At 36.1% G+C, this 14,036-nt stretch overlaps 1 protein-coding gene across 4 annotated transcripts in view; it reads right to left on the bottom strand.

The window, feature by feature from the left end:
- The window catches only part of LOC131529373 (uncharacterized), a 45,457-nt gene that overhangs the window by 4,885 nt on the left and 26,536 nt on the right, over window positions 1-14,036 (bottom strand). Inside the window, exon 1 of one of the 4 annotated variants that reach the window (XM_058759066.1) lies at window positions 11,518-11,751. The exons of the other annotated variants lie outside the window; for them this stretch is intronic. Coding sequence (XP_058615049.1) covers window positions 11,518-11,556 — 39 coding nt within the window. The 5' untranslated portion in view covers window positions 11,557-11,751. Of the gene's footprint in view, window positions 1-11,517; window positions 11,752-14,036 lie in introns of those variants that run through there. 4 annotated transcript variants of the gene reach the window in all.

The raw sequence follows: 14,036 nt of genomic DNA, 5'->3' as shown, positions 1-14,036 counted from the left end.
CACACCACATCTCCAGCTAATCCAGACAGGTCAACCTACTCCAAGGCCTTCAGGTTAAATTAGAAAGGACATTAAGAAGAATGGCTTTAAGAACAGCAGGTATCAAAGAGTGCCAAATACTCCTGCACAGTCTTCTAGATAGATTAGATAGATAGATAGATAGATAGATAGATAGATAGATAGATAGATAGATAGATAGATAGATAGATAGATAGATAGATAGATAGATAGATCACAGTGCATTAACTAATGTTAACAAACACAACTTCTCGTTTTAAATGTTAACTAACTAAATTAACTAACGTACTACTGTTAACTAAAGTAGTTAACTAATGTTGACTAATGAAACCTCATTGTTAAGTGTTTCCAAAATATTGTTACCGCCTTTGGTTATTTTGGAATAAATGTAAAATGCATAAAATACTATAAAATGTATAATTAGTATTAACAATATTAAATAAAATACAAAATAGAATTAGTTCTCTCTCTCTCTCTCTCTCTCTATATATATATATATATATATATATATATATTTCATGCATGATGCTGTTTTCTCATTTTCAACTCCCTAATGTTCAATATCCTATTAACAGAACTTATATCTTACATGTTTAACAAAACATCAGTGTCAAACTGTGACAGAGCACATAGTGGTACAGCATTAGCCAAGAGTAAAACCTGTCCGCACTGACCTCAGCCAACAAAACAACGTCATCTGACCCCATTCAGGAACCAGAGCTTGTTTTGCCAAATTGATTACAGTTGAGTTCCCTAAATGGCTTAACATCTTAACACTACATCGTAAGCTGTGCAGGAGAATGGGGGGATTGGGTTTGTGTTCAAGTGTGAATATACATTATATACAGTAGGCATATGAGGTAAAAATGGAAAGACAGAGCCAAAAAGAGCACATGCGATCATGCACATGGTACTGCTAATGACACTTGACCCACTACATGGTGTCACGCCTGTTAAAAATATTCACAGTCCTTCAGCTTGGTTCATTTTTTATTTCCACCAAGAAAGTTAAATATACAGTATACAGGGTTAATTCCAGATCTTTGGAATATTGTGTCACAGTCATTTATATATAGTAACTTCATGTCAAAAAAGTTGTCGACCCCATGTACATCCAAGAAAACTAAAGGATCAATTAAAGTTTCAATTAAACTATTACAAAACTAGCTTATATACAATTCATGAATCTATGACAGGTATGACAGGTATGACAGGTTATGAATATTCAATGATCTGTAAAGTTCTCTTCCAGTGAAGCATTCAGAAACATGAAGAATCTGAAAATTACAGCAAAAGCCATATTCCTAAAAAAATAAAGACATTAATGTACTCCATGTAGCTGAATGTAGTTGAAGTAGTCCCAAAGCAAATCCCAGAGCTCAGTCCAATTTTGAAACACAAAGTTCACAAATTATCCACATTCAGCAGCAAGCTTGAGCAATTTTGCTAAGATGTTCAACTCTGATAGTGAGTGAAAGAGACCAGTCCAACTCACATTTCATCATTTTCTGCTACTTGAGTATAATGTCTAATCTTTTCTACAGGTCAAAATATAGAGTACTGAGCATCAGAATTTCTCAGTCAAGTAAACCACCGTTTAAAAGTCTGTGTGAATAATGACATTTTTACTGCTTTTGTTTTGTCAAAGCTAAATTTTTTGCAGTCATCACTCCAGTCTTCAGTGTCACATCTTTCAGAAAAACATTTATTATTAGTAGTCAACGAATATTATTATTATATCAAAGGTCAAACAGTTGTGCTACTTAATATTTTTGAGGAAGTTTGAAAGAACAGCATTTATTTGAAATAGCAATCTTTTGTAAAAGTCTTTATTGTCATTTTTAAATTAATTTTATGTGTTCTTGCTGAATAAAAGTATTAAATAAAAAGACGCCAAAATATGTGAGAAATAAAAGTCTCAGTGGAGATAATAAACAGAATAAATAAAATAAGTTATCAAAAAGATGTTTAAATGCCTAGAAGTAGAAACAAACTTGTCAAAAAGAGAAAATCTTTCCCTTCTTCTTAAATCTATGTTCATTTGACTTAATGTCTGAAATAAGAACCTATCCGTAACTCTGTGTGCGTCAACAAACATATTAATAGGGTGTGCAAGTGTAGGCTATATTTCATGATTTAAGTGAGCATCTTGAGTGCTTTTAAATAGACAGTCTAGAGAATTTCAGGGGCTGCTGGGTAAGGCAGGTCTGAATCCATTCCACCAGTCGGACCAAAAAAAGGTGCACCACCATCTGCTGTATAGGCTAGATGTTTCTTATAGCCTTTCTGCCATGTCATTTCCATTACAAGCACATCAGACATGATTCTTCAGCAAACAATAGTGCAAATAGTGCTATAAAAAGAGATAATAATTAACTAATAAATAAAAAGTAAAAATGCAATCACAGTCTTTCAATTTGCTATTGACTTGTCATGATAATAATGAGGTATACACTCCCAGATTTTTAATAATATCCATATCATTACTTGTGTGGCAGATCAGATTGTTCTGATCTTAAATCCCCACAATGGAGTGTCTTAAACTGATTGGAACAACACTATAAAAGAGAGAGTGCTCGCTAATGAGATACACTGAGAATACACAGTGAGCTCAGCGTGCTTTTGCTTACATCATTCCTCATGGGTGCAGGATCGCTGCACAGTCCAGACTGAGCGTCTGCTTCCTCTAACCCGTAAGACATGCAAATGTAACATCAACATACTGTATACTCCTGCACATGCAGTGTTGAGGTCATGTGACAGTGTAACAGTGTAGCATGCTATACTGTTGTGTACTGGCTAATGTTGCAACATGTTTTAATAAAAACTGGCCAAGCATTTTGACAGAGTTTTGGAAGCAACATCCTCTTTCATTGTTTTATTTATGCATCTATTTATGTATGCATTGTACTTTAGAATACAACAATAAAAACATCAGCCAAGACATTGAGACGGCTAACAACATTTTCTCCAGGCATTCTAAACATGCTCACTTTAGATTTATGAGGATTCGTGATTCAGGAGCAGTGGTTTGGTTTCAGGGGAAGGTGGTTTTAAAGTCAGAAGGTGTTTGAGGTTCAGGAGGAGGTACAGGCGTGCATCGGATCACTCTGGCACACTGAAGTGCTGCAATCACAGGACCCTGCTGCTATCCCAACATGAGCATGAGCTCATCCCATCGGGGAGGCCAACCACAGAGAGGGAAGCACACACAAACACATCTGCACACATGCGAGGATGTCGCTGTCAGGAGATACCCACACTCACTGGGGGCTCCGTATGACTGAATTCTGTATTCTGAACTGACTGAACAACTGGACTGCAGATATTTTTAATGCTATATTCATACATAGTGAAATGATTTTGCGTCAAGTCTAAATCTATATTGAATATTCAAAGTTGTAAATAAAACAAAGATTATTAGAGTGCATTTTATAATAACATACAGTTTTAGTCGTTCCACTTCAAAATTCACATCTAATTTTTTGTGATTATTTGTGGTTTATTACCAATTTCTGAGTGGAAATTATTTCTACACTATATATTTTCAGTATAGGTGATAATTTTGGGTAAGTTACATGTGCTACACACGAGGGCTGCTCTTATTTCTAAATATAGTGGCGAGGAGCACAGGAAGCAGATTTAACATAATGAAGGTCATATGCCAGAGGTGGCGAACTCTGGTCCTGAAGAGCCGCAGCCCTGCAGAGTTCAGCTCCAACCCTAATTAAAAGTCACCTGCTTCCTAGTAACCCTTCAGACCTTGATTAGCTTGTTCAGGTGTGTTTGATTAGGGTTGAAGCAAAACTCTGCAGGGCTGTGGCTCTCCAGGACTGACGTTCGCCACGCCTGTCATATGCCATCATATTCATCAAATTTATTCTTTTAGATATTAGAGCCACATTCGACACCATCATTCAGTATTATTCGATCGATTGGCTTTTATTGTATTGTACTTCTTTGGTTTTCATAATATTTAAAGGGGTCCTATTATGCTTTTTCACTTTTTGAATTTTAGTCAGTGTGTAGTGTGTATGTTTGGGCATAAAAAAGCTCTACAAAGTTACGAATCTCAAAGTCCACTCCAAAGGGAGATATTTTGTTTTTAAAAAATCCCTTTTCAAGAACTATAACGAACGGCTCGTTTGGACTACAAAGTTGATTTCCAGTGTTTGTGACATCACAAAGCTGTCCATTAGAATATCATTAAAATAAATCCCGCCTACGGATAATTGTGTATGTAAATATGTATGTTGCAAACATAAAAACGTTTTTATAAATTGCTGACAGTACAATACTGGACAATGATGTAATCTGCAGAATTTACACTTAAATTATGAGACTTAGTGTTTCCCATACATTGATTTATTTGTGGCACCTGCCACAATATCAAAACTGACCGCCACAAATAGATTTTTTCAAAAGGCTTTGACTTCATAGAATAAATATGAGCACTGCACGTTTCAAAATCGAAACCCGGTGCGGGTGTTTTTACATCACTGTATTTCTGAAGTAAACCGACTGTCTTCAGAAAAATGTGGATGTCATTTTCAGTTCATCTTGCATGTAATATCTGATAAAGCAGCGTTTGTGAGCGGAGCGCTTTGTGTACAGTGTTACCGCGGAAACCTCGATCTCTCCCACTCCAACAGTGCCTCCCGCTGGTAGAGAATGAATTTGCATATATATGTCGCCACAAATAGGGTGTCTGGGAAACACTGGACTATGGTATAAATTAATTCAACTGTATAACAGTTTCACTGCAATTCATGTTATAATTTTAGAATTAAAGAACAATAAATATAATACATATTACCGTTGCACTTATCTGTATATAGTAAATGCAGTTGTTTTAAGCGGTTGTTGACATCCTATCTAAATCGTGATTTAGCCACTCTAATATGCCTTGCAATATCCATGAATGCAAAGATTCTGCGCGATCCTCTTGTTTGATATTTTCAAGGTCTGAATCCGTCTCAAATTGATATGGCAATAACGACGCCATCCGGAACTTGCTGCTTTGGCAAGGGGCGGGGCAGTACTGAAACACCGTCTAAGCTGTTCGCCAATCACAACGCACTGGGACAGCTAACCAATCACAATACATTTAGTTTATTGGAAGGCGGGCCTTCATCAAACCCAGAACTAATCGAGCCATTTGTTCTGGGGAGAAAGGGATTGTAATGTAAATTATGTGAAAAATAATGTGTTTTTCGAACCACCAATCATGAGAGCATGTTCTAGTACACACCCAGAACAAAATCAAGACATTGTAAAAGAGCATAATAGGACCCCTTTAAAGTGATAAAAAAAATAAAAATAAAAAAAACTGTTTTTTCAATCTGAGCCAGTTTCAGAAACTCACTGCGTTCCACGGGGGTCAGTGTTGGGTCTGCATTTTTTATTATTTATATTTTATCTCTTGGTCATATTTTTCCCACTTTTGGTATTAATTTTCATTTTTACGCCGATGATACACAACTGTGCATATCTACAAAACCTAATATTTTCCATACCCTCTCGAACTTACTACACTGGTGGTGGTTGAGAAGAGACCCCCCACATGATTGTAAAGCGCTTTGGGTGTATTGCAATACACATTAAAGCACTATATAAATGCCTCATTCATTCATTCATTTATTCATACTAAATGTATGCAGGATGTCAACATTTGGATGAATTTCTTAAAACTCAATGCCAACATAACTGAAGTCCTTCTTGTTGGGTCTAGGTCTACTTTATCTAAAACTCAGTCTTTTACTTTGTTTTTTAATTGACTTTTGTTGTAAGGTGTCCTTGAATGCCATGAAAGTTAGCTATAAATAAAAGTTAGTAGTAGTAGTAGTAGTAGTAGTAGTAGTAATAGTAGTAGTAGTAGTAGTAGTAGTATCACGAAATATGTGAGACTTTATGTATAATGATGAGGTCATCTAAGATCATAACTTCTACCAGATTTTAAGTAATAGTAAAATAGCAAGATGTATTTGCAGAAATGTTTACTTTAGAAATAGTTTTAGCTGAAATGCATCTGAATATAACCCAGTGGATATATTTAAGAGCTTTAGCTTTCCAAGTATAGTGGAGCCTTCATGAACACTGCTGTGCATAAGAAGTGGTTGTGGTGATTTAGAGCAGGTGCACACACAACTGAGATCCTCCCTGTGCCAATTAAATCCGCTGACTTCAGATCAGACATACTGCTTTAACAAAGCTCTCTCCAATGCTATTTCATACAATATCCTTCTTAATGTTTTAAAAACACTGTAAACAACAGCATTGAGGCTTTATTTGCATTGGTTAAAATCTTAGACCCGCAATTAAACAATCAAATTAAGTGCAATGAACTATAATGCATGAATATTTTCCTACCACTGCCCTGATGGTAGAGAAATCTCTTCTTATGAAATATATAAACAGGGAAGAGGACATGATTAATTCTATTCTTATATAGATTCATTTGTATTTTTTTACATACTTAATCACACTAAATGAATGCATTACAGCCCTAGTTGATTCACGTGTTCCAACACTTCATCACTTCTGTCGGTTTATTTGAAGATTATCTTCCAGCTATCTTTAAGTTCATGTGCTCACTTTGCTAGGAATACCCCATTTGAGCCATTATATCTTCATCAAAGGTCCTTGTATCAGGCATTGCATATTTATCTTTGAAGTGCAGGATCTGCAGGTATGACGCTCCTTGTTTCATTCCCAAAGTATTATAAACATGACCGACACTCTATGATTTCTTTTTAATTGCATTAGAAGTCTAGATCAGATATTCACTGTAGAGTATTTGAGGCTTTTCAACTGCACATTTATACTCCAATCATTAGTAAGCATGTAATTCAGCCTGATCCACTGAATGAAGACCTCCAGAAGCACACAAACAACACACTGGCTGCATACTGAGCGTGCTGTAAATTTGCAGAAGATGTGCGCACTGTCTGACAGACAGTGAAGGTCAATGCTTACTGTTGAGATAAATCTAATTCAGAGGTTTCAGTGACAACAAAGAAATAGAGACATACTGTAGGCTAAGGAATGTTGTGTTTCTGAGATTAGGCATTTTCAACTCCGCTCGTATGATTTTGACAACCATAAAACATGTTAAAATTACCTGAATTGTACAAATGCTTTTTGATTACTACATTTTCATGGCTGTTTGTAGAACTCGCTATGCATGAATTGGATCATGTGATTTTCACCAGATTTACCATAAGTCAGACTTTTCTCACAGGAGTCTGATAGCAGAATGTAATCTCCCAGTCTGTTTATTGCTTCCCAAATCTGATTATCATATTATCTGAAATTCCTCATGATGCACTGAAGCACAAGCGGTTAAATACACCCTCATCCCCGCAATTTCTGTAAACTATTAGGGATCCCAGATAAAGAGCACTGCGTGTTGAACCAGCGGACCAAATAACAAGTGGTGTCTTGTTCCTAATGAGGAGGTGATGAGCAGCTTATGCAATGCTCCCCTGCTGAGAGACAGAATTTAAAGCCTTGCTCTGATAACTCTCAAAGAGACACAAGAAAAATGCACAGGGAAAAGACCTTTGCCCTATAAACTCATGCCACGGCTCCCTGATCCCTCTTGTCCATTCTAATCGGCAGAAGTTTGTTTACCAAACAGAATGATATATTCTTTATCAGTGGTTGCATAATCTAAACAGACACAATCGCCAAAACACAAGGGAGCTGTTTTCCCAAAAACAGGTTTACAGGGCAGGGACATAACTTGCACACAACAACACATCCATTGAACCATTGCTAAATGCTAAGTGCTATATGTAAAACAAAACATAGATATAACAGATACAACTTTGTACCTTCTTTACCCCTAAATGCTACATATTAGTACCTCAAAGGTATATAATAGTATTTTAAAAGTACATATTAGTACCTAAAGTGTACATGTATGCTCCAGTGACAGTTTTGTACCTTTTTTCTGAGAGTGTATGACCAATGATCTCAAGAAGCACTGAACAGATTCCACACAATACTTGTTTTAACTCGTCCCATTACTACTGTATATATGTATGTAAACTCTGACTAAGCTCTATAGAGGTAATGTTTAAAATGACCACAGAGATCTTATGGCCAAAAATCATAGACCATATTAAGAAAAGCACAGGCTGGGGTCCGAGACGGGGGGCTACAACACCTCTTCTTCACACTAGGTAGCTCGTCGCCTCTTGGAGTTGGTTTACATTCCTGTCCTGCTATCGCTCTCATTCTCTGTGTCTGAATGGTCTGGTCTTGTCTCTACTCTGGGGAAATAGAAAATCTGTCCACATCTATTATAAACATTTTTTTCCTGAGTGAGACTTCAGGAAAATGCCTCATTGTGGGACATTTAAACAGCATTAGGGCTTTACATAACATAAAATCCTTAGCTGAGACCATTTGCATGTTCACTATCAGTTCTTGCTGTCCTGTTAAACTCTAAATGAGATAGTTTGGAAAGGCCATATAAGCTACTGAAAAAAAAATACTTAAAATCATTTGGTATGTCATCTGCTTGCATTTACAGACACTTCTTCTGAGCTTCCTCATGTGTCACATGCCACAAGACTCAAATGTCACTAAATGTTTTGCTTAATGAAGCACATAAATCTCTCACTGCTCCCTTGTTGTTTTTTTTCTTCAGTTAATTTGTCTGTCTATTTCCCTGTCCAGCCAAATGTAATAGAAGCCGATGTATTGTGTAACTGAGTGTGGTATGTAATCGGCATTCTCAAACCTGTATGTCAGAGGGATTGTGGGCCTTGAGCATCAACTCACACACACACACCTATCAGTCCCAAACAACAACATGCATGCTAATACATGCATCCACACCCATACTTTTACTCATGTCTAGCTCTGACATGCCAAAACACTGTGATTCAAGGAGAAACCGGATAATCAAACTGCCCCAGGAAAACACAGAAGGGAAAAACAACTCCCATTCATGTGCAATCTGATCGCTGATATTCCTGGCGGGAGAGCAGATTGGGACGGATCTTCTGTCGCATTGCTCTTCGCTTGAAAACGGCATTGTTTGGGAAAAGTGCTGTTTCACGGCTCTAATTTCAGCTGGCAGCATAGAGATGTAAAAGGCCAAAAGTCAAGGCAGTTTATGTTCATAGTATGAAGTTTGACAATTGATTAAGTTGTTCAGTGCTTATGTCAACAAAATTATGGCTGAAATGATCATGAAGCGGTTATGCTGACTGAGCGCATGCATAACCTGCCTATACATTCCCATGCCAAAAAGGCAAAATATGAATTCAAAAGAATCTCTCTCAGAGAGAGCCAGGCTGTGAGGATGCATTAATTCACAACCATAATCTGACTCATGCTGTGCATGACATATTGCAATTCAACAATTCCCCTCAACGAGAGGTTCTTACATCACAGATGAGGCTGCTGGAAGAGCTGAGTAAGACACACGGCACTGCGCTTAAACTGAGCTGCAACTGCAGTCCTGCTTCAGGACACTCATGCTTCATTACAATGCATCTATAAGTGAGTCAGGTGGCTAGATCTACATGGCACATTTCAACATCCCATGAAAACAGCTTAGTTTGCTTTTCTACCAGTTTAAGAAGTAGGGGACATGATGTACAGTGGCTCCGAGAAATATTTAAACACTTCAAGGGATAGTTCACCCAAAAACTTCTTCACTGTCATTTCACTCCAAACCTGTATGACTGACTTTCTTCTGCAAAACACAAACAAATATATTTTGAAAAATGTCAGTTGCAATTTGACATATTGTATGGAGAAAAAAAAAAAAACACAGACATTTTTCAAAAAACTCAAAATATCTATTGTGTTTAGCAGAAATTAGAAGGTCTTACAGGTTTGGAACAACATGAAGGTGAGTAAATGGCAAAATTTTCATTTTTGAATGAACTATTACTTTAAATCACAGTTAAGTGAAGAAAAAAGATAAATATCACTTGTAATCAGAATTTACCAATATTGTCATTTTGTCTGTCTATTGATTGATTGATGCCAAAATTCTAAATTGTGACAACATTTTTAGTATTTAGTAATTATGTGCATTTAGGATACATAAAATGCTAGCTATGAATGTAAGCAGTTCAGTAAATGTAAGGAGTTCAATTCAGTTCCAAAAAGTGAAAAGGATTCATTTACTTAAAGAGTTAGATTTAGATTAGATTTTAGATTTACTTAAGAGTCCATGTTTTATAATGTAAAGGTTTTATAAAATAACCGGTCACACTTTATTTTAAGGTCCAATTCTCGCTATTAAAAAACCATTAACTATGACTTTTGCCTCAATAAACTCAATAAATTTGCTGCTTATTAAAAAGTTAAAAAGGCAGTTGTTAGGTTTAGGTATTGGGTAGAATTAGGGATGTAGACTATGATCATAAATATGTTATAGTACTAATAAGTACTAATAGACCACAAATATGTTAATAATAACTATGCTATTGTTAGTAAGTTAGTGAGAATTGGTCCCTATACTAAAGTGTTATCATATATCATTATAATTTACAGTATTTGTAAAATATTATGCTTGAAAAGTATGTTTCAAACATTGCAAAACAAATGCAATGTCTTTAAATAGAGTTTGGGGCCACTATAAGGAAAATGTGCTGAAAACATACATATCTTGGCACATATTTCTAAGATTTTTTATGCATGAATGTGTATTTAAAAACAGGAACACAGCAAATGACAAAACTTTTCTGTACACACTGACTCACTGGAGGCTGATGGCAGCGTGTCAAAAAGGCTTCCACCTCGGCAGTGACAGTAAGTGTAAATTCAGCTGGCTGGACACTCTTGTTCTCTCTCTTATATAAGTTAAGTTTGACCCTCCTCGAGCTGAAAAACTACTTGCCTTGTTGTGCCACTGAAAAGCATTTTTTTAAACCAGCACCTCCCCAAATCCATGACAACGCTGAAGACGCTGCCAATACTGCCTCCCAACTGCACGAATCCACTCACGCACACTAATCGCGGCCGTTGGTGAAGCTTCACTGACTCAGTGGGAGAAAGTCCAGGCGGTGATCTAGGCGTCCTTCATTTAATCAAAGACATATGTGATCTCAAGAAACAAGCCCAAGGATACAACCAAACTGCCATTATAGGAAGTTTGTCAGACATCTGACACAAAAAAACATCTTTGTTTGATTCTAAAAGAATCACTAATCCAAAAAGTGCAAACTTAATATCATTACAATGAATTAAAGCAAATGTATCAGATCCTGACATGCTAATATTATCTGCTATGACATTTTTCATCTAAAACTTCAACATATCTTTCACCAAAGCAAATATGTCAAAAATGTTCCTTTGAACTCAAGGCTGTCCTCTTTCCAGGAAGCAAAGTTGCAAGATAACCTATTAAGAACAGCTTCAAATGAAAATTAACCGAATGCCATAACTAACTAAAATGACAGTGTGATGTTAATCTGTTCCGACAATCCGTAACCAACACAAAGCTATGAAAACAAGCTGAAGCACTCTTACCTTAAAGAAGCTTCGTATAAAGTATATAACACTCAACATTGTGAGTGAGTGTGTTGAGGAGGGGACGGCTTCAATCCTCTTTCACTCCCCCTCTAACCTCTCTCTCTCTCTCTCTCTCTCTCCTCATGTCCTGTTGAGAGTTTCTCCAGCCCGTTCTGGCCGCATGCTTACTTGTTGCTATTTAGGAGCGCTCTAAGACTCATGACACAGCCAGAGAGAGAGAGAGAGAAAGTGAGCGAGAGACACGCAGAGAAAGACAGAATGAACCTGTCATGCCATGCCAGTGGTTTAAGTTTCCTAACAATGAGCACTCCTCCGTTCAACTCAGCTATGTAAAAACAACCGTCTCAGCCAGAGAATCATTTAACCATTTCACTTCTGATCCTACGAACGTCTTAAAAAGATTTAATTATGCTGTCTGAGGTACAATAACAGCGTGCGAGTTGGGCTGGGGTGGATTAAAAAGGGTGTTGTGGGTGGGAAAGCATTAGGTCATTTTATTTTATTTTTTATATTGTTGGGTGCATGTCTGCGAAACGCCCAGTGTCTGTGCTAATGCTTTAATCTTAAACCTCCCGCCCAGCAACTGTACCTGTGGTGTCTTGATTTATATAAACACTAGGAGTGTGAAGTAAAACTAAACATCAATTGGCCGTCCCTGCAGTGAGGTCAAGTGGGCACACACTCTCCAAAGGCCTGGTGTTACCACGTGGTTTATGATAGTGCTGAGAAACATACTGTAAGAAGGTTTAACCCATGAGGAGAAGACCTGCAGTGGAAAGTGTTTTTCATCTTATAGCAGAGGTATACTTAAAGCGTGTAACTTATGTCACCAAAAACAACTAAATTACTGTTTCTATGGTTCTCCATCTGCCGTTGGCTAACCAAACAGATAGTCCCACCCCAAATGGATGCCATTAGTTGTGCCAGTTTGGTCAAGATCAAACAAACAGAGCAATCTTTTGACTGTGCCACAGACTAGCAGGTGCTTTCAGAGAAATCAACCTAGAAATAGCTTACATATAATTACCTGTAAGGCGGGATATTATACACTTTGTAGCATTTTCTTTTATTATTTTTCCTGGTGGTCCACTTAATGTTTTCTTGCACAAAAAAAAGAATCTAAATACTGAATATGTAGCTGTGGTGAAACAATGCTCTCGGTTTCTTGATGCAACTAAAATAAAAATGCTTTCATTGAAACCTGACCATAATTTTCTCCAAGATTCAGTATTGCTTTTCTTTATTTGCATACACTACCATTAAAAAATGTGGGGTCAATAAGATGTTTTTGAACATCTTGAAGTCTCTTATGCTCACCAAGACTGCATTTATTTGATCAGAAAATAGTAAACAGTAAAATACACTGTAAAAAGAATTCTGTAAAATTTACGGTAAAAAACGGCATCTGCGGTTGCCAGAATTATACTGTAAAATATACGGTAGCAACGTTTTAGGTTTTACGGTTTTAACTTAAATTTACAGTTAAATACCGTAGTTTCATTAACTGATATAATGTTAATATACCAACCTATTGAAGTAATGAAATCTGTTTTGTACCTTTGTAATACACTGATAACCACTAAATGCAGAAGGTGATGAGAAAGTCACATGATGAACCAAAGCCCATCACAAGCAGATTTTTAAATAATAACATATATAGAAGGTGCACAGTGTCATTCACACAAACACTAAACACCATCATGGTGAGACTCATTAAACTGAAATACGCAATAAACATTAATTTAACAACATTAGATGTAACATACAACCCTAATAAACATAACTGATAAGAAGAAACCTAGTTATTTCAAAGAAAAAACATCAAATTCAAACAGAATTTGAAATGCAATGCAGGGAATTCTGGGAACGTCAATTTACGTTTTTTTCCCTGAAATGTCTATTACAGTTTTTCACCGTATATATTAGGGGAACTTACCGTTAACCATTTAACAGGTTTTTACCGTAGCTTTTTCACAGTTTTTTACCGTTAAAATCACAGTAATTTTTTACAGTGTACAGTAAAAAAAATTGTAATATTATGCAACATTACACTCTTAAAAATAAAGGTTCTTTATTGGCATCAATGGTTCTATGAAGAACCTTGAACATCCATGGAACCTTTCAAATGCAGAAAAGGTTCTTTAGATTTTTCAAATGTACTTCAAAATGGTTCTTCTATGGCATCACTGCAAAAACTTCTATGGCATCACTGCAAAAACACCCTTTTGGTACCTTTATTTTTAAGCCTGTGTTATAATGATTACTTTTTTTATTTTATTTTTAATAAAAAAATAATATATAAAATTATTCAAAAATAATATAAAATAATACATTTATATTCTATTTCAATAGATTTTAAAATCTAATTTATTCCTGTAATGGAAAAGTCTAACTTTAAGTATTTATTTGAAATAATCTTTTGTAACATCCTTAATGTCTTTATTGTCTCTTTTTGATCAATTTAATGAATGCTTGCTGATTAAAAGTGTTCATTTCTATCAAATTAAATATTTTGA

Source organism: Onychostoma macrolepis, chromosome 02, assembly GCF_012432095.1.
Source record: "Onychostoma macrolepis isolate SWU-2019 chromosome 02, ASM1243209v1, whole genome shotgun sequence".
Lineage (NCBI taxonomy): Eukaryota > Metazoa > Chordata > Actinopteri > Cypriniformes > Cyprinidae > Onychostoma > Onychostoma macrolepis.
Note: the sequence above shows the minus strand (reverse complement) of the source record. Positions and strands in the feature narration are given on the sequence as shown.